Source organism: Artemia sp. Qi Xiang Cuo, chromosome 7, assembly GCF_049724085.1.
Source record: "Artemia sp. Qi Xiang Cuo chromosome 7, ASM4972408v1, whole genome shotgun sequence".
Taxonomy (NCBI): domain Eukaryota; kingdom Metazoa; phylum Arthropoda; class Branchiopoda; order Anostraca; family Artemiidae; genus Artemia; species Artemia sp. Qi Xiang Cuo.
Genome location: NC_142800.1, coordinates 44817160 through 44838390, shown reverse-complemented (window position 1 = coordinate 44838390; position 21231 = coordinate 44817160). Strand labels below are relative to the sequence as shown.

At 33.5% G+C, this 21231-nt stretch overlaps 2 protein-coding genes across 3 annotated transcripts in view; both read left to right on the top strand.

Moving 5' to 3' along the window:
* LOC148950321 (uncharacterized) overlaps positions 1-21231 on the top strand; it is an 84113-nt gene that overhangs the window by 34824 nt on the left and 28058 nt on the right. The gene's annotated exons all lie outside the window — the stretch shown is intronic.
* On the top strand, positions 10415-20936 carry LOC148950322 (uncharacterized). The gene is made up of 2 exons (XM_089092299.1): positions 10415-10549; positions 20244-20936. The coding sequence occupies exon 2, from the start codon at positions 20244-20246 to the stop codon at positions 20853-20855; it is 612 nt and encodes a 203-aa protein (XP_088948425.1). The 5' UTR covers positions 10415-10549; the 3' UTR covers positions 20856-20936.

Genomic DNA, 21231 nt, shown 5'->3' with positions numbered 1-21231 from the left:
AAAATCACATTGAATCGCAGACAAAACTTTGCAGAACGAAATCTGTGGTTAGAAAACATATCAAAATTACAATGGAATGAAGTAACGTGTTATTTTAGCGCTGCTTAAAAAAGAAGTAAGTAAAATAATGCTGGGATTTTCGATCAACATTCAAGAGAATCTAAGTCCAATTAATTCATCAGTCTATATTAAGGATAAATAGGAAGGAGGAATTGGAAATCAAGCCAGAATAACTTAATTCAATTCAAATTGCTGACTAGCTACCCCATGGCTTAAAACTAAAGATAAAAAAATAATTATTCTGATACGTAATCCGAGAATCACATATACACAAGCATGTCGTGTGCCAGGGAATGAGCGAAGCTCATTCTGCCCATTAGGCTGATTTTCTATCAAGTTTGTTTTTTAAAAGCCAAATGAAAACTAAGTCAAGTTTCACTAGGTTTTCACTATGTGTCTTAAACAAGGGTTATTTATTTATTTTAGGTAAAGCATGGAACACGAAAACAGCTACTAAAATATTTTATAAGCTGTCACCGTACAATAAAAAAGAAAAAACTTTCCGCCCATGGTCAAAACTTCTCAAATGCAAAACAATTCACATTTGGACGTTCGTTCATGTATGTTTATGCAAAAAAAGACCATAAAAACTGGTTTTTTCGCAGTATTACAGTTGATTTATCAATGACGAGCAGTCATTAACAGAAAAAAGTCATTGATACCCATTACACCATCGTCCACTGATTTAGTTATATAAAAGAAAATCCCTTACAAAATGAAAAAAAAAAATTGCAGATACATTAATTAAGTAGAATTAGTTTAAAATCATCAGTTTTTTTTTGCATTTGCACGTTCTGTTTGGTAGAGTTGTATAGTCAGCGATAATTACTTTTTAACTCGTAGTAATTCAAGGTTAGTTAAACAGCAGAAATATCACTTCTTTCAAGCATACTATTTTCTTTTAAGTTTGGTATCAAATTTCCCAGGAATTTATTCAATTAGTTTAAGTAAGTATAATCTATAGATTATAATTCTATAATTTAACATTTCTATATATCATTTTTTTATATATTTTTTTTAATCTCGTAGAACTTATATTTTCATAGGCAAAAGAGAAGTTAGACAAAACATTAACATATGAACAAATCACTTTAGTTTTTTTTTTTTTTTTTTTTTGTTCTGCTTGGTAAAGCTATATTGTCAGTGATTTTTAAATCATAGTAATCTATGTTAGTTCAAATAGAAAAAATTTCACTCCTTTCCAATGTTCTATTTTCTTTCAAGTTTTGGTAACATTATTCAGAGGAATGAATGTTCAAAAATAGCCAATGAATGTCTGCATAGACTGTCTAAATTGACAAACTTCTACATGTACTTTTGTTATTAAAAAAAAAAAAAAAAAAAAAAAAAAAAAAAAAAAAAACAACTGATATTAGACTACAGAAAATATATTCTTTATCGTTCGAGAAAACAAAGACCGAAAAAAGACAAACAAAGTAAACAAATTGACGAAATAACGAGGAAAATTATGAGCTACTATCAACTTTTAAATTTTGTTTTGGTGTACTAGCTTTCCTTTGTCTGAATAGGAGAAGGAATGGAAAGGTGGAGCAAAGTCATATTAAAGTTATGGTCCATCATTCCGAATTTGCCAAAGCTGGAAAAAAATGACCCATTTTACAAAAAGCTTAAGTAATTAAATTGGCTTGCAATCTCTGTTGGCAGTCTAGTTTACGTTCTACATATAGCTATTTAGCTAGCTAGTTAACTAGTTATAGTTACAGCTAACTAGTATAGTCATATAGCTAGTTAGTTTTGCATAAATTGCTGAAATGACAATATGTCATCTGATGAATTTTTAGGTTCATGTTCCCTGTTAAAGTTTTCGTATGCATTTTCTCTGCAGTCCAGTGATTTTAATTTTTTAAATCTAAGACTAAAAATTTTCCATCGCTAGATAGCTGAGATTCAGTCCTTCGATAAAACAACATTTTTCAAATTTGTTTTAAATTGTTCTTTATATTTAAAAAAATACTGTAAGCGTGCGAAAATAGGAAAATATGCCCATCGTGAGTATTTTAAGTTGGAAATTGTTTGCCAGTTTTATCTTTCTTTATAGAAGGTGAGCATTAAAATGTTTCCTTAATTTGACTTGATAAATTTGTTATACGATCTCGATCTGTAATTTTGGAATGATGAAAGCTAACACGATCAAGTCCTCTGACCAACTCCCATAAACCAGAGAATTAGCGTAAACCCATAAACTAGAGAATATACGGAATAATTTCTGTTCGTTTTAAGTTTTAACGTCGTTCTTTACTTTCAGTTAAAAAAACTTCTTTTTTTTATTTAATTTTTGAACGTTTTTGAAAAAATGCAGGTTTTGATCTTGGCTCACCGTACATGAAAAAATAAAACAAAATTTGCATATCAATTTACTTTTATGTGGTTAAATGGCTTTCTCGAAAGTTGTTTAATTTTATTTACGAACGTTTTGATTAGTAATAAATATACGTAACTTAAAAATTAACTTATGTAACGAATTTATATATTCATATATTTTTAATACGTATATTAGGGGGTTCGCCCCTTAGTTAATACCTTGCTCTTTAAGCGAAAGTTCAAATTTTGTTCCAATTCTTTAAAAATGACCGCTTAATCACAAAGGCCGTTAATTAGAATAAATAGCTCTTATGAAAGTACTAAAAAATCTTTGGCCTAAAGAGCGAGGTATTGACTAGGGGGTGAACCCAATCATATATGTAATATTTTCTGTTCGTTTAAAGTTTTGATGTTGCTGCTGTTGCAGTTGAAAAACTTGTTTTTTTATATTTAATTTCTGATCTTTTTTTTAAATAATGCTGGGAATTCCGGCGTCCCCTTCATAGCAATGTCCCTTCCCCCATGAAAACTTCCTTCATGGAAAGATCCTTCCACATAACCCCCGACCCGCCCCCCCCCACTACCAGGAAAAATCTCCCCTGGAAACGTCTGTATACTTCCCAATAACCAATACTATATGTTAACATTGGGTAAAGTTCATAACTTTCAGCCCTCCCTCCGGGAACTTCGGGGAATTAAGTCATCCTAAAAGACATACTTATAATATTTTCGAACATGCTGAACAAAATGGCTATCTCAAAATTTTGATCGGGTGACTTTGGGAAAAAAATGGGCGTGGGAGGGGGCCTAGTTGCCCTCCATTTTTTTGGTAAATTAAAAAGGGCACTAGCACTTTTAATAGTCAATTCCATGAGTCCTCCCACGATATTATAAAACCGATGGGTACATACGATCACCCCTGGGAACAGAAACAAATAAACATGCCCCCCTGATCTTTCATCTGGCAAAAAATACAAAATTCCACATTTTTGTCGATAGGAGCTTGGAACCTCTACAGTAGGGTTCTCTGATACGCTGAATATGATGGTGTGATTTATATTAAGTTTCTCTAACTTTGAAGGGGTCTTTCCCCCTTTTTTCGAAAATCAGCCAAATTTTCTCTAGCACGTGACTTTTGATGGGTAGGACTAAACTTGATGAAACTTGGTTAGGACTAAACTTATACATTTTAAATCAACATCAACATCTGATTCGTTTGATTTTTCTATTTGTATCAAAAATACCGTTTTCTAGAGTTTCGGTTACCATCGAGCCGGGTCGCTCCTTACTTACAGTTTGTTACCACGAACTGTTTGATCGTTTTTTTGCTCTTTTAGATTCCTAAAAATACAGCAAGTATAACTCACGAAAATCCTGTTAATTTTAAATTATCATAGGGATTGGACAAAGATGTTGTATGGAGTATTTTTGCTTGGCTTCTTCCTTCTTTAATTTACATGTGTTGATTCACATTTCAAAACATTATCCAACTGTCGAAATATATCATACATAAAACATAAAACAATATTTACAATACACAAAAGAACATACAATTGCAAGCAGAAATATATGTAAAACACAAAAACACTTCAACCTGTCCTACCAATTTTTTCCACAATCATTTATAATCATTTTGAATAGGATAACTTAAAATTTCCCCTTAAAAAATAATCAAGCATCAGTTCCCAATGACGAAATGTAGATGACCCACCTCAGTACTGGAAGGAAAATGGAAGTTAATTTCCAATCAATGTGTTAGTCTCAACCAATTAGCTTGGTCGAACTTAAAAGAATTTATATAATGGATATGATGATTTGAATATGTTTCTCAATTATAATTAAACTAAAATGAAAACATTATGACGTTAGAAACTTTTAACTAAGACTGTGAACATTTAGAAATTTTCCTTAGGGGTATTCTCATTGAATTTCCTTTCTTTTAAGATCGTGGCAACGCGTGACGGGTAAGCTGGTATACTAATGAAAGTTCAAATATTAGTATGTGTAAAAAAAGGGTATTTTTTAAAATAGTGTGGAGGGATAAAAAATCTAGGGGTCAACTGGTCGAAAAAAATTCCTTCAGTCAAACTTGGAAGTCTATTCTAACTGCGGGATGTGATTATAATTGTCATGAATAAAAATCAACTTATCCACTTTGTATGGACTGAGGCTGCTTTTAATAAGAAAATTCAAGATATTATTTGGATATAATAATTCCCTACCCCCCCCCCCTTTGGACACCACCTTGATAGGATACCGTCTCTGCTTTAAATTAAAAAAAAATAACTTTTTGGCATCCCTGCTTTCAATAAAAAAAAAAAAATTCAAAGTTCTATCACTTAAATATAATAACTCCCTATGCCCCCCCCCCCCCTCTGGATACCATTTTGATAGGATACCGTCTCTGCTTTAAATTTAAAAAAAACTTTTTGGCATCTCCGCCTTCAATAAAAAAAAATCAAGATATTATCATTTAAATATAATACTTCCCTAACCCCCCCCCCCTGTATATCATGCACCTTGATAGGGTACCTTCTCTGCTTTGAATTAAAAAAAAAATTAACTTTTTGGCATCCCTGCTTTTAGTAAAAAAAAATATCAAGGTACTATCACTTAAATATAATAACTCCCTATTTCCCCCCCCCCTATGGATACCATCATCTTGATAGGATGCCGTCTCTGCTTTAAATAATTAAAAAAAGTTAACCTTTTATCATCCCTGATTTCATTAAAAAAAACTTCGAGATGTTATCATTTAAATGTAATACCTCCCTACCCCCCCCCTCTATGGATACCACTTTGCTAGGATACCGTCTCAGCTTTACATTAAAAAAAATAATTTATTTAATAATTAACTAGGTCACTATATGGTTCAAACAAACACGCGAAATAACGTTAAACCGCTTAGTGTTCCTTGAAAAAAAAAATTGAGGGTATGAGTAAAGGGGTACGAAGATGACAACAAAAAAGGCGAAATTATTCAGATACATCTCGAACTATTGGAAAAGTGAGTCATAGATTCATCATGGCAATCATTAGTACCCAAAGAATATAATCGAAAAAAATTACACACAGAATTAAAACTACATCAATAGCCTTATGCGAAATTGCAAAAATGCAAAAGACAATGAACAGGTTCTTATAGAATGCCCTGAGTCTCTAAAAATATTTTAATAGTTTCCCAGGGAATTCTATAGCATTTTTTTTCCATCTCCGCTTTAAATGAAAAAAAAAAAATATCTTTTTGGAATCCCTGCTTTTAATATAAAAAATGAGGTATTATCATTTAAAAATGATAGCCTCCTATTCCCCCCCCCCCTATAGGCAATAATTTACAATTTTTTTATGAATCATATTTTTGGGGTAACTTCCGTTTCAATCTTTAATTCCCCAGTCTTGTACATAGCTTAGTCTATAGCTAAATTTTGTCTCAATAGAAGGTTGTTTGTTGTTTTTTTTTGGGGGGGGGGGGTAAAATATTTTCAGACAGAAGATTGTATTTTCATTAATCTATCAGGCGTTAAAAAATTGAGTGTTAAACATTAAGAAATTCTTATCTAAACACAGCAAAAGAAAAAAAAATCTGCAAACTTACAATTCACTTGTAGAAACGATCTTCGATCTTCAAAATCAAACTGTAGTGAATGGTGCGTTCTATAATTCTATTCAACTTGAAAATAAAATTCTTGACTACGAATGATGTAAGGAATTGCAAGTGGGAAACTGGATTCGAAATGATTTAAACTCATTTCATAAAGACGATAATTTTTTTTTCTCAACATATGAAGAACTGTGTATATTGCAATATTTTCAATGCAATTGCATATTGCATCTGTCTGGTTTTTATGCAAAGTAACAAGAGACGGACATTAACGAACGAGAGATTAGTGAAGAATTATGGTGTGCAAAGTAATATTTGGCAGGGAAAGTCACTGGTGATAAATTGCTAGGGGTGGCACCGTGATTGCGTGATTTTCGGGAAACCAAATTTTTTATCGGGGTGACGCATAGATTTTCAGGGAAATACTCGAAAATTTGGGGAAAGTGCAAGCCCTGCTTGATTTCTAATCAGGAAAATAGAAATACTAAACCACACGAAAAGGATAAGCTCCGACTTTGCGGTTGACGCAATAAAGAATTGCCGCAAAACTAATTTAAAGTCGACCGAACGCGGCCGCCTTTGCCTGCGGCGGAGCCCCGGCGGCGTTGCGACACTTCGGCGGCGTTCGATCGGGCCTCTTGTCGGCTGCGTTCGGTCGATCCGCCGGCGCGGCGCCGGGGTCTATATATAGATCATTTGGATGGGATTTGTCTTAAGAAGTACAGGAAAGGCAGTGGGGAAACACCGAATCGAATGGGAAAAAAACTTTCCTAGACTTAGGGTAGATTATGCTGGTGATTTCAGCATCCTAGATGAAAGTGAGCAAAATGAATAAACTTTTAGAGGTTTTGCGAGTTCAGGGTGCTAGAATAAGTTTGAAAATTTATGTTAAGAAGACTAAGTCGCTAATGCTAGGAATGGGTGAAGATGAAAGGGTGACGTAAGATAACGAAAAGATTGATCAGGTGGACAGCTTTACTTTCCTTGGTGGTAGTATCATTAGTAAATACGATGGGAGCAGTGAAGATTTTAAGAGTATAATATACAAGACTCAGGGTGTTTCTTCACAGTTGAGTTAAGTAGGCAACAATAAGAAGATAAGTCTGCAAACCAAGATTAGAATTTTAGAAGCTGCAGTGATGTGAGCTGTCAAATATGGTTCTGAGGCATGTATGCTTCGAAAAGCGGATGAGGATTTGCTAGATGTTTTCCAGAGAAATTGCCTACGGATTGTTCTGGGTAACTGGCTGACTGACCGTATTTCAAACTGTATGCTGTACGAAAAGTGCTGTTCAAACCTGCTTTCTAGGGCTATAATGAGAGAAAGGTTGAGATGGCTTTGGCACGTTCTGCGTATGAAAGATGGCCGATAGCTGAAGATTGTCCTTTTCGGCCAACCGTCAAGGGCTAAACGGAAGTATGTCGTCCGTGGTTGGGATGGAAAGATATCATAAAGAAAGATTAAAGGGAAATGGGGAACTTCCTGGGAAGTTCCCCAGGGGTAGTTCACTGTGGTCAAATCACTGTTAACATGTCCGATAGAATTATTGATAATGCTTAAAATATCTAACGGGTTATTTTCAAGCTCAAAAAGTCGTCCTACAACTGGGGGCGTTTCTAATTTGCCAGTAAAAAAAAGACAATAGATTTTAGATATGGCATTAAATCATAAACTATACATGCACAAAAAAAGATAATAAAATAAAAAAAAAAAAAAAAAAACATATCTAAGCACAATCCGCGAATGATCGAATCTTTCGTATCATTGATTGACCAGGTGGTTTGGCCAAAATTTGCCCGTGGTCAGTCCACACATGAAATTTACCGAAGCAATCTCTTGCCGCATTTAAAATTTCACGATGCTTTTTTGTTAGCAATTCTGACACAGAAATTCCACTCTTTGCTAGTTTAATCTTTGCTTTGAAAACAACTCAAGCTAATTCCACATTTTTGAAGCGTATTAGCACTGGAGACACTTTAGATTGATCGTTAGAGTCATTCAAACTAAATTGATAAACATTTACAATATTATTGACTTCAAAACCAGGGACCAGCATCTTGTCTATAATGATAACCGATACTTCTTTTTTTAGATTATTGGAGTAAGGCCTCTGCCTTACTCCATTCATCACTAAGCAATCCAACATCTTTTCTTGCTCAAAATCATCCACTTTCGATTCCAATGACATAATCCTACTTCCAAGCTTTTAACTATTGCAAATAGTCCTTTGAGTGATTTTTCTATTTCTTGGAATTTTGGGTTGTAATCAATGGAAATAGCATCATGAATTTTTTTTACTATAATATCAGTTGCTGTATCAGAGTCTGATAGTTTAGCCTTAACTTGACGGGAAATATCAGCTGTAAGATTCGCTTGTGTGCGATTTAATTCATCCTGGGTAAAAGGTATTTTTGCACGATTAGGCTAGGTGCCAGCGAGTCTTCTGCAATAACGCTCGCTGGGTTTAATGTTAGATAAGTAAGTGATGAAGATGATATATATATGTTTGGAAACAAATCTAATTCGGTAAATGCTTTACCAACATCTCTTTCCGTTCTTTTGCGAGCACTAGGGTTATCCGAAAGTAATTTCAAATTAGACTCTGCCACTTGGTGCTCAGAATGATCGCCGTAGCAAAAAACTGTGTATCTCCATAATTCTTTAGCACCAGTTTTTGACTGCAAAACAATTGCTGGCCAAGGGGGGTAACTTTTGAAACTAGCGAGAACAATGTCAAAAGGCTTGAATTTTGACATGAGCGTAGCACTGAAAATAAATAATTACTTATCTTTGAGTGGGCCAATTAATCCAGTAATTTGCAAATAATTTCAAGTAATTGCAAGTAGTCCAAGTATTTCAATGCACGATTCAGATGATAATAGTGCTGAATACTAATCCAAAGCCACAATCCATAAATAATCCTTAAGTCGTAATCACATGCAAGTCACTTGTGTAATTAGATTTTAGGTTAATAATTTTCTTTTTACGCAAAATCAATTGGCTCCGTGCCTAGGTTTATCCATAAGTAAAAAATTAATCCATGAAATGTATTTTTTTGTTTTAAGATGTGAACTGGTCAGAGACTGAATGAGTACTGGTATTTACGTATAGTGTTTGTTACTGAACAGCATACAGACATTCTTCGTGGGGGGGGGGATTTTGTGATTGGGATGGATTTTCTTGGGGATATACTTCTGTGGGTTGGGAAATTTCTGGGGGTGAACTTTCCAGGGTAAATTTTACACTGAGGAGAATGTGACGGAATTTCTATTTGAAATTGTTTTTATTTGTCTTACTTTTTATTTGCCTACTCAATTGTCCGGGGGAGATTTTCAGCGTGTTTGGATTTCTGCAAAATAATTTCCACGGAAGAAGGATATTCCGGAGTAATCGAAAAAATAGTCAGAACATAATCTTTTTCAAATGAAAGTATGCTAAGGAAATTTTTTCAGGCTGAATTTTCTGCAAGAACTTTTACGGGGGGGGAAGGAATTTTCAGCAAGGATGGAAATGCTCAGAAAGAATTTTACTGGTGAAGCGTATTTTACTTGTCCTGACCTTTCTATGGAGGAGTTTCCTGGGAGGGGAGGGTATTTTTCATGGACGGTGAACTAGATTTACCGGGATTATTCGAAAAACGATCAGAAATTAAGTAAAAAAACAAGGTTTTCAGCTGAAAATAAGGAGCAGCATTAAAATTCAAAACGAGCAGAAATTATTCCGTATATGAAAGGGTTACCAACCTCCTCAGTACCTTATTCTTTACGCTAAAGTTTGACTGTTTTGTACCAATTTTTAAGAACGACCCCTGAAACACATGGGCCGTTCAGTTAGAATTGGAAGCTTTTTTTAGTGCTAAAAGCTTTACCTCGAAGAGTAAGACATCAAGGAGGGGGCAACACGTTCAAATACGGAGTAATTTCTGTTCATTTTGAGTTTTAATGTTGCTCCTTACTTTCATTACTCCTTTCTTGTTTTTGTTTTAATAAATCGGATGAAAAAACGGGGATTTCAAAATTGAATCTTGCCTTCTTTTCGGCGTGCGAGTTATCGCTAATATGTAAAAAAAAAATCGGAATTGAATCTATTTTCGAGTCCCAAGTACAAGCTTGGCTTTTGAATTATATGGAAAATTCCTAGATATCTTAATCATCCCTGGAAAGTTCCTGTTCCTTTCAAAACACGTTCTGTATTAGGCGTAGATTTCCAGCTAATAGGAATGAACCCTAGAAGTGGAAAAGTTGATGCGCCATCTAGAAATAAAAGGCTGTGCTGCTCTAAACAAGATTGTGAGTAAATAAAATTTAGGTATTGAAAAGTATTTTTTTCTAGAACTTTAATTAATATTTGAGCAGCAAACTTTTTTGAAAAATGTTTATTAACATTAGATTATTTTTGCCGTTAAACTTGAAGAAATATTGTTGCCAACGCCATTTTGATGACGCACTGATACTGAATTACTGATAATCACAGAACAACGCTAACTTAAGGAATCTAGCCTAGGCCTAATTGTCAAATTTTTTATTCCAATTGTTACAAGGAATTTTATTGCTGGTCAGATTAAGGTAAGGCTTGAGTTATGGTTTTTTGGATATAGGCCTTTTTGACAGTTCTTGTAAATAGGTTTTGGTTGGTATTTAGCCTACAAGATTCTTTAATTGATATGGGGACAAAATGAACACAAGTTCCAGTTCTGAAAATTTGTAGCAGGGTTTATGAACTACCAATAAGTCCTATCAACCCTTTGATAGCCTACTCCAGGAAAATGTCATCATAGGCTAGGCTATATTTAGAAATCTATTGTCCTCAACTAGCCTATAATCCATTCTTCGGTCAATATATACAAAATCATATTATTGAGTTAGGAATAAAGTGAATGCACCATTCAATGCCTTTTTGGTCAATATATACCAAATCATACTTTTCAATACCTTTTCAACAACTGTCTGTCAACTGTTTCAAATAAAGTGAATACACCATTTGATGCCTTTTTTTATGCTGATTACGAATATAATAAGCATTTCTATCCGAAATGAATTTCAGCCCCTCCCCCCCTATATAGGCTAGACCTAACCTAAACCTGAATTGGCATATATATATAGGGGGGGGGCTGAAATTCATTTCTGATAGAAATGCTTATTATATTTGTAATCAGCATAAAAAAAGGCATCGAATGGTGTATTCACTTCAGTCCTAACTCAATAATATGATTTAGTTTAATTGACCGCCTTTTTTTATGCTGATTACAAATATAATAAGCATTTCTATCGGAAATGAATTTCAACCCCTTCCCCTATATAGGCTATACCTAACCTAACCCTGAATTGGCATTTATAGGGGGGGCTGAAATTCATTTCCGATAGAAATGCTTATTATATTCATAATCAGCATAAAAAAGGCATTGAATGGTGTATTCACTTTAGTCCTAACTCAATAATATGATTTCGTATATATTGACCCATTCTTCTTATTGGTAGGCCGGTAGCCTACCAATATGGCTCTTCATGCTCACTCCCACTCTTCTGCACTCTCCAGAGCAAATGATGAATAGCCTTCTTCTTTTTAATGACATCATTATGCAATAGGCTAGGCTAATATTAATCAATAACACAATTAGGCTCTGTAATAACACTAGGCTAATCAATTGGACTCTTCTGTAAAATGTCAATCGATGCCTCAAAAATCTTTCTAGCCTATATAGGCTACATGTCAAGGCAGGTGTGAATTCAGGATTGCAGTGTAGGTAGCCTATTAGGAATATTAGCCATAAGGCATAGACATTTAAGGGACATAGTCTCCACACTCAGTGGCTGACAATCAAATAAAATATGTTGGATTGGGTATAAATTTAGAATTATGTCACCTGATAAAGAGACATGTTAAGAAAACAATTCTTGGTAAAGTTCTACCAAATCATATTATTGAGTTAGGAATAAAGTGAATGCACCATTCGATGCCTTTTTTATGCTGATTATGAATATAATAATCATTTCTATTGGAAATGAATTTCAGCCCCCCCCCCCTATGTATACCTAACCTAACCTTGAAGTGGCCAAATTAGGGGGGCGGCAATTAATTTCCGATAGAAATGATTATTACATTCGTAATCAGCATAAAAAAAGGCATCAAATGGTATATTCACTTTTGTCCTAACTCAATAATATGATTTCATAGAACTTTACCCAATTTTTACTTTAAAATATGTATAATGATCCTAGTTCTTATATTATACAAGGGGAGAACCTTTATCATTAAGTCTTTCCTCTAAAAATCGTTCTTTCTCCAGCTTAGGAGAAAAACCTTGGTAAAACCACCACATTGAGATTCAATGCTTAAGTCTTTTGAAATTGCTGCTATAAATTGCCGCTAAATAAGTTGTTTTATAGATAGCGTTTAGCATGTGTGACATAGCACATGTTTAAATAAAAAGCAGTGGTAAATTGAAATTATAGAAATTGTGAATTATGCTTGAAATCATGTCATTAACAAAAAAAAACTCATTAAAAAATAATAATATTGCTGTAAATATACATATACATACAGAGTATATACCCCAACCCGTCTGATGTAGAAATATATACCCTGATTTGGATATATTTAGGGGTTGAAGTACAGTTCATTTGGTTATATTTAGGTTCACAATGCAATTTTTGTTATATATTTGCACATTAGGGGGGTGGGGGTATATACTCGGTATGTATATTTATAGCAATATTTGATTTTTGCCACTGCTATTAATATTTTGTATTTGCGCCACTGCTCATTAAAAAAAAAACAGTATTAAGAAGACCAGCATGAATGCTATCTATAAAACAACTTATTTGGCAGCAATTTCAAAAGACTTGAGCATTGAATCTCAACATGGTGATTTTAGGGAACTTTCTCTTAAGCTGGAAAAAGAAAGATTTTAGTGTAAGAATTTGATGATAAAGATTCTTCCATTGGATAATATAAGAGCTATAATCATTATACATATTTTAAAGTAAGAATTGTTTTCTTAATTTGTCTCCTTATCAGGTGCTAGAATTCTAAATTTTTACCCTGGATTGTTTCATCTGTTGCAAAGCAGACCAGGCATCAAGGGGAGTGATGTAGCTTCCAATTAAGTAACATAGCCTACTATTGAGACAAAGGGCACCTGATTTCAGACAGTAATATAGCACAGTGTATAATCTAGAATGAACAGCAGAAAATGCCAAGTTACTGTGATTAACCTTAGGCTCGATCTTAGCCTAATAATATCATGAGAGTCAAGGTCAGAGAGAGGACCTAGATTTAATAAAGAAGCCTTGGTTGCCAGTAAATCTGCAGTGTCATTATATTTGATACCTTTATGGCTTGGAACATGTTGGAAATAAATCCGGTTGCCTTTAGCCCAGAGGTTCAAAAGCTGTCTTCTAATGTTGAATAGGTCCTTATTATTGGCAATTCTATTATTTTTTTGAGCAAAAGTAGGCTATTGCTGATTTGGAATCAGAAAGGCAAAGAATATGCTCCTCCACAATGCTATAATTTAAGAGAACATCTAGAGCCAAGCAAATAGCACATAATTCAGCTGACAAAATGGAAGATCACAAAGGGAGAGGTGAAAAAAGGATAAGGTTCAGTGATGGAATATATACTCCTGCTCTCTCGCCCTGAACAGATCCATCAGAATAGATTTTCCTATGACTAAGGTACAACTTCAAAATCTAATCAGCCAGAATAGTCTGAATCTTATGAATGGGAATTTGGTTTTGATTTATTGGAATAGGTTCTGCTTACACAAATAGGTGGACTCATTTCCCAAGGCAGAGTGTCAGTAAAGGGGTACGCATAAAGGGAATACTGACTCCAATTGAAACTGATTCAAAGATGAATAGCAATTGGAGGAAGCTGCCTTCAAAGCAAAGGTATGATTATGCACAACATGATTGCTTCCATAAGCTTGAATTCGCGAGAAGTATTTGTTCCTTCGACTGGATACTCTTTCACTTAGAGAAACCAAGCCAGACAGCTGTTTTAATTTCGTTTTTAATTACCATAGGTTATTATGGTTTGATTCTAAAATGTTATGCCATGCACATATTAATTCTTTGAAATCCATAATCATTCAGAGACTTTGTGTTCTAAACAGACTTTCTGGAAGTAAATGGGGACTCCACCCTAAAGTAGTTTGGATTTTTATAAATTATATATCAGATCTAATCTAGAATATGGTATTTAATTTTTCTCAATTCATTCATCATCAGCATTTAAAACCCTGGAATTGTTACAAGATTCAACTATTCAAATTGCTCTGAGTTTGCACAGGTATACTCCTCTGTCTAAAAATTAACAACTGTCTGGGTTGGTTTCCCTAAGTGAAAGGGTATCCAGTCAAAGGAAGAAATACTTCTTGCAAATTCAAGCTTATGGAAGCAAGCATGCTGTGTATAATGATGCCTTGGCTTTGAAGGTAACTGGCACAAGTGATCATTCATCTTGGGATTCAATTTCAACCGGAAGTCCCAAATTGGAGTCAGTATTTTCTTTATGCATACCCCTTTACTGACACTCTGCCACGGGAAATGAGTCCACCTATTTGTCAAGCTGAACTTATTCCAAAAAATAAAAACCAAATTCCGAATCATGAGATTCAGACTATTCTGGCTGAATATATTTTGAAGTTGTACCCTAATTGCAGGAAAATCTATTCAGATGGATCTGTTCAGGGCGAGAGAGCAGGAGTATATATTCCATCACTGAATCTTAACCTTTTTTCCCCCCTTCCTTTGGGATCTTCCATTTTGTCAGCTGAATTATGTGCCATTCGCTTGGCTCTAGATGTTCTCTTAAATTATAGCATTATGGAGGAGAATATTCTTTGCCTTTCTGATTCCAAATCAGCAGTAGCCTACTTTTGCTCCAAAAAAAAATTGAATTGCCAATAATAAGGACCTATTCAACATTAGAAGACAGCTTTTGAAGCTCAAAAGCCCATATAGCCCATACCCCTTGACTCCGCATGGAGACTCTTGCCCCCCCCCCCATAACAATGCTGGAGCTATGCCCTGGATAGAGTATAGTGGAAGCACCTTCAAAATATGTTAATTAATTTTTTGCATATTATAAAAAAATAATTGCTTTCTTATAAAATGTTTGCTTCTCAATAGATCTAACTGTAGGCTAGTACCAAATCAAGTAATGTGTTCACCCTGTCCATATATCAGTTACAGAATTGTAATGTCTTTTACCAAGGTTTATTGGCCTCACAAAACTCTTTGACCTATATCTGATTTTAAAAGGTTTTCAGATATAGTGGATATAAAACATTATGTTAAAAGATTTATGAATATAGATAACAATGAAAGTAAACATCACAAAATGATTTAAAAAGATAATGCTATGATTGATTTGCATATTTCAAAAGACTGGTAGCTTTTGTAGAAAAAGATAACTATGTCAGGGTTTCCTAAACTTTTTTCATTCACAACCCCATTTATGATTGCAAGTTTCCTAGCGACTCCATATAAAATATAATTGAAAGACAAATAAATATTTTTTGGTGATTCATTTATTAGGTGACAATATGCATATACACATGAAAATATATAGTTTTAGAATTTGTTTAGAAACATACAAAAATCTAAAATAAAAAAATCCACGAAAGTTGAAAAGTTGTCTATTATATTTACAAAAATTACATGCCCTATTTTTAATAGAAATTGCTTTTTTTACAATAACATAGATAAAAGAAAATTGACCATCTTAGCTCAATCAAATATAATCAAATGCAGTCATTGGGTGGTAAATATTAAATTAAAATGAAAGGAAAAACTTTAGTGAGATGGATGTGCCTGTTTATTATTGCATAACAAATGAAACCTTGGTGAATATTTGACAGTGCTGGATGTAAGACCTGGTCAACATTTTTTACTGATGAAAGATATTGGGGTTTGATATGTGTCAAAGCTCAGAAAGTAACTTCACATAAATATGTGTTGTTGAATGGCAGAAGCGATCTGCAATTGGGGGGAATTCAGTTCTAGTTCTGATCGAGAATTCAGACAAGGGCTTTTTTGGAAATTGTAGTTTTAAGTTTGAATCACTCAAAAGCTCAGCAAATTCCTCTTGAGCTAAAAGATGCATGTGATCAACCTCAGTTAAATCAATGAAAAACAGATTCTGAATCCAAGCTACCTTTTTGAAATCAATATTTAATATGAAACATGTATGTAACTAGGTTTCTAGTGCTTTTAGGTGATCTACATTAATTTTTTCAATATACGTTTTACAATGATTTATCTCAATTATAAAATTGTCAACACTGGAAACTATTTCAAAGATTTTTTTCTATCCTATCTTTCCAAATTATAATCTTTTTAACAAAACTTTTAATTTTATCATTAGAAGTAAATATATTGTAATTTTTTTCTTGAAGAGACAAGTTGAAATCATTCAATTTTGCAAAGATATCTTGACTAATAACACGGCTTGGATAGCCATAAGTCATTTTGAAGAAAAGCAGCAAGTTCACATTTTTGTTTGGTTAAGAATATTTCAATTCCATCTTTTAATAATAATTATAATCTTTTTAAACTTTGGACCCTTGACAACCATCTTACTTCTGCATGAAATAATTAAGTTGTATAGATGGAATCCATATCTTTACAAAGATTTGAAAATAAGTGACTGCTAAGGGCATGGCTCTTAATAAAATTTATAATCTTAACGCATTCTGAGGCACATTGTTCAATTATGGTGCTAATTTTTTTGCTGGTGAATAAGGGCCTCTAGGTGAATAAGGCAGTGAGTAAAAGTTATATGGTCATAATGACTGGCTTGAAAAATGATTTTAAACCAATTTTTTTTTGTCTGTCATTGCTCTTGTACCATCTGTGCATATTCCACAGCAATTTTTCCATTCTAGACTTTCAGTATTTAAAAATTCATTAACATTAAAATATATGTCTTTTCCTGTAGTATGTTATAAATATTTGACTTTTAATATTTAAATATTTGACTTTAAAATTTGCAACCCCATGATTTTGCTACATGACGCCATTTGGGGTTGTGACCCATAGTTTAGGAAGGCCTGCTCTAGGTGCATGTTAAACTATCCCATCTTTTTTTTTTTTTTGCTTAGTGCTAAGTTTAGAGTTATCAAATTGGTTTTTCACAAGTCCAAAATCAGTGGTGGCAGAAACTTTGTCAAGAATTAACAGTTATTCAACCTTTCTAAAGAATCAGCATTTCATGGTTATTCTAAATACATAAAGCAATGTGAGTTTGAAATCAAGTATCAAAAGTTGTCAACTATAAGTAATTACAAAGCAAGAATTTTTATTGATTAAGAGAATAAGACAAGTTTTTTACTTCTTAGGGTGGCTGTTAATACTGATGTTGTTTTTTGATTTAATAAATATTTCTCTCCAAGGTAATTTCAAATATATACCATTTAGTAAAGTAACCCTTTTAGAGTAAATTACCATCATGTTGGTAACTTCATTGTCCACCAATACTGAGATGATAATTATAAAAGAAGGTTGAATTAAACATTAAAGCATTCTTAGAAAAATCTTTAGTTTTCTAGAGACTTTTATCTCTTTTCTGACTTTGTATAAGATTACTCTGCTTGAAGCAAATGGGTAAGTACCTTAGATGAAGAGGACAGTGTTTCCAGATTTGTAGACTATTTCTAAGCCCAACCTGTCCTCACAGAGTTGTTGTCAGATCCACTTGTAATTTGGTTGGTAGGCAACTATAATCAAACCTACTTTTTCCATGAAGTTTTTTACCAACTAGCCTTTGCATTCAAGGCTCTGGCAGGCTTTGAAAGTATCTTAGTTTGGAGAATTCCCAACTCTTACAATGAGCTCTCTTAAAACCTGAACTGTAAGAGTATGGAATCCTTTAATTTCTGGGGATAGTCTTAGTAACTACATAGTGACCAATATTCTAAGCATATTGGGGTACTTTCATGGAGAAGGTATATGGGGCTCATGAGTAAGTTCTTCATATTAGAATCTGTTCTCTTAGCCACATGGTTTAAGCACATCTGGCTGTTTGTATGTAAAAGTTTGAGAAGGGGGTATGTCTGTGAAAATAATGATTTTTATGTCCTATTGATCAGCCCAAGGTATTTGTCTTCAGAATTTGTACACTGATAGGTGAAACAAACATCCTGCTGAAAAGTTGGTAGTTGTGGTGCCATTACAGGAACCATGGGCATAATTTATTAGAGTCAAATTTATCTATTGCATAAAGCTTATTAGCACAGAAGAATATCCATCAGTATGGTCACTACTCTCATATGTAGTCCTCACTTCTTTTTTCTTTGCTGCTGGCCTTGTTACAGTTCATTGTCACAGTGTGGATGTATTAATCTGGTTTTTGCACCCACTATCACTGGTTACTTAACATACTCATATGATTTAGTACATGTTTGGGTATGAATATGAGCAAATCAATCTTTTTAGTAATTTTGTAATTAATGGCCATGCCTAAAAATAATGAATTGAACCTAAGTTTTTGTATTTTGTATTCATGTCTGGCAAGTCAGTTGCTTTATAAAAAACTTGGAAATCAGGTATGTGAGAAAAACAATTATGCATATGGACTACAGCCTTCACAGCTTAGTCATAAAAAAGGGACATTATATTTTATTCTGTTAAAATGTTGTACCTCAAGTAATTCAAATTTAAAAATAATATTTAAGAAAAAAACATAATTTCAAATTTAAGTGTTTTTTTTTTTATGGGCATTTTTACATAGGCAGTTTTCATTAGGCATAAGTCAAAACACAACAGTTGAAAGAGTAGTCTGCATCTTCTAAAATGTAACTCAATCTCAAAGTGCTTGCAGTGTATCTGAGAAGTTCTTCCCTTCATCTCCCTATTGGCGAGCCAGAAAAATATACAGCAAAATTATGCTATATTCAGTAACATACATATTTCACGTTTCTTCTTCCCTTCTCCTTCAATAAAGGTATGGTGCTACCCTCTGCTGTCCCTTGCTTTTGACAAAGTAGAAATTTGAACTCTGGTATAAGTTGGACAATTTTGATAAGGGGGAAAATAACTACTATTTCAAATTATTAAAATACTGTTAAACATATTCTATATACAACCAAGCATGATAGTTAACTTTAATAATCTCAGATGCTTTTACTTGAATTTTGTGCTTGTTGTCATTCAGAAAAAAAATGGAAAATCATATTGACTCTTTTCTATCTGACAAAATGGTATTCTGCCTTTATAGATGTGTATCAAAGTTCTTATAATATAGCCTCCTAAAACTTTACAAATTTTAAATATTTTTCTGAAACCCCATTCTAAAAAATAGTACTTTTTTATACTAAGATCAAAGCATGTCTCTAACTAATGTATTGTCCAAAACATATTGGGGGGGGGGGGGGAATTACAAATTTGTAATTTTCACAATATCTTCAGTGAAAATACCAAAAAAGGCACTTTCCAATTAAAAAATACCCCCCCCTCCTCAATTTTTTTACAGTATAGAGGGGGGGGCAAATGTCTGTTCCCTCCAATTGATGAAATCATGGTGATAAACTTCTTGGTAAATGTTAAGCCCATTTTCAGTTACAGCCATATCAGCCAGTGTCATTTCAGAAATTAAAAGAAGGGCTTCCAGTTATATTTTGTTTGCCTTTGCTAGGCATTGGAAAGTTTTTGCAGGAATCAGAAGCCATGTATACACCCCTAGGGCTCCATAGGTTGACTACTTGAGTACATATTTAAATGGTAGCTTCAATATATACTTATACAGGCTGGGAAACCTTTACACAAGATTTATTGCAAATGCAATTTGCAGTGGAATTGAAATATATACAAAGAAAATTAGTGATTGTTTGGATGAGATGGATGAGAGTAAATTAGTGATTCTTGCTACAAAAATAATTTAAAAGAAAGCTGTTGGAAATCTGTGGTTTGGCATAATCTGTTAAGTTTGAATTATAAATTAAGATGTAAATAGTGTAATTTGCTTTGTTGCAACTTACTTTTATGCACTTAACTCCCTAGAAACTATGGGAGTTGTGCTACAAAATCTTCGCCCGTGATACAAAAGGCTATCTAAGTCACATGGCTAGGCAATGGGACCGTTTTTGTTGTTTGACTAATACTATTTTATGTATCTGGTTTTTCTTTTTTAAGTTCATTTGTGATGTGTATATGTTGTATCCTTGGAAGAATCCATCTTCTGCTCCTTGGATTGTCTCATTTCTTAGTTGATAAGATTTAAAATTGTCCAATTAAAACTCAGTTACTTTCTTTTTAGATGGTTTGTCAAAATGTATATGGTGAAGCTGAGGTGAAAGACTACAGAGTGTCAGCTACAGAGGAATTAAATAGATGGTCCAATAAGTTAGCAGCACATGCCTCACACCTGAGAAGGGATAGAAGAGAAAATCTTCAAAGGCTGACAGTTGTAAGTTGTGCACTGAAGCAATGTAGAAATACCCTTAAAGCCAAATATGAAGAAAGACAAAGAAGATTGGCATCAGTCAGATCCACTTTACTAACCCAGTTGATACCTATTGCTCCTAGTTTTAATGAAAGTAATGTTTCAGTTTCTTTGGCTGATTCTATGAGGGAAAGTAGGAGAAAGAGGGCTATTTACAGGTTTGAACTTGAAGACTTTCAACTTGAAAAGTGTTTTGGTAATTGCTCTGCTGAGAGTGGTTGTAAAGATTGTAGTAGAAAATCTGTTCTTGAAAATTTTTCAGTCTCAATTGATCCTAAATCACCTAAAAATATATCTTCTTTAGATTTGTGCATATTTGATAAAGATTGTAATGATAGTTCTCGAAAGAGGCATTCTGTAGATGATACAATGGATGAGCTTGATAGGTTTCTTAGATGTCCAGAGAGTAAAATTAGAAAGTTGTAATTGTTATTTAGTTCTATTTTCTTATGTCAATTTTTGTACTGTGATAAATACAATTGATATTTTTATACATTTATGATTTTTACTAATTACCTTCAACTTCAGGAATGATTTGCATCACTTTTGGGCTTGGCTGAGGAACCGAGAGATGAATTCTTGCTGATTGGCATTGGGGCCTTCTGTCTTCCGTTCAGATCCTGCTACCTGTTTTATGTCCATGGTAGTAATTTAATCTATTTTAGTGTGGGAATTGGTTGAAATTCTATTTTACTGCTTTGTTTCTACTTAAGATTATATTATTCAACATAATCTTGGGGGAAAAAACATGTGACACAAATGGCACGTTGCTTAAAATGTCTCAAAATTTAAATATAAAAAA

Coding starts and splice junctions, on each gene's coding strand:
- LOC148950322 (XM_089092299.1), top strand. CDS start 20,244: ATGGTTTGTCAAAATGTATATGGTGAAGCTGAGGTGAAAGACTACAGA.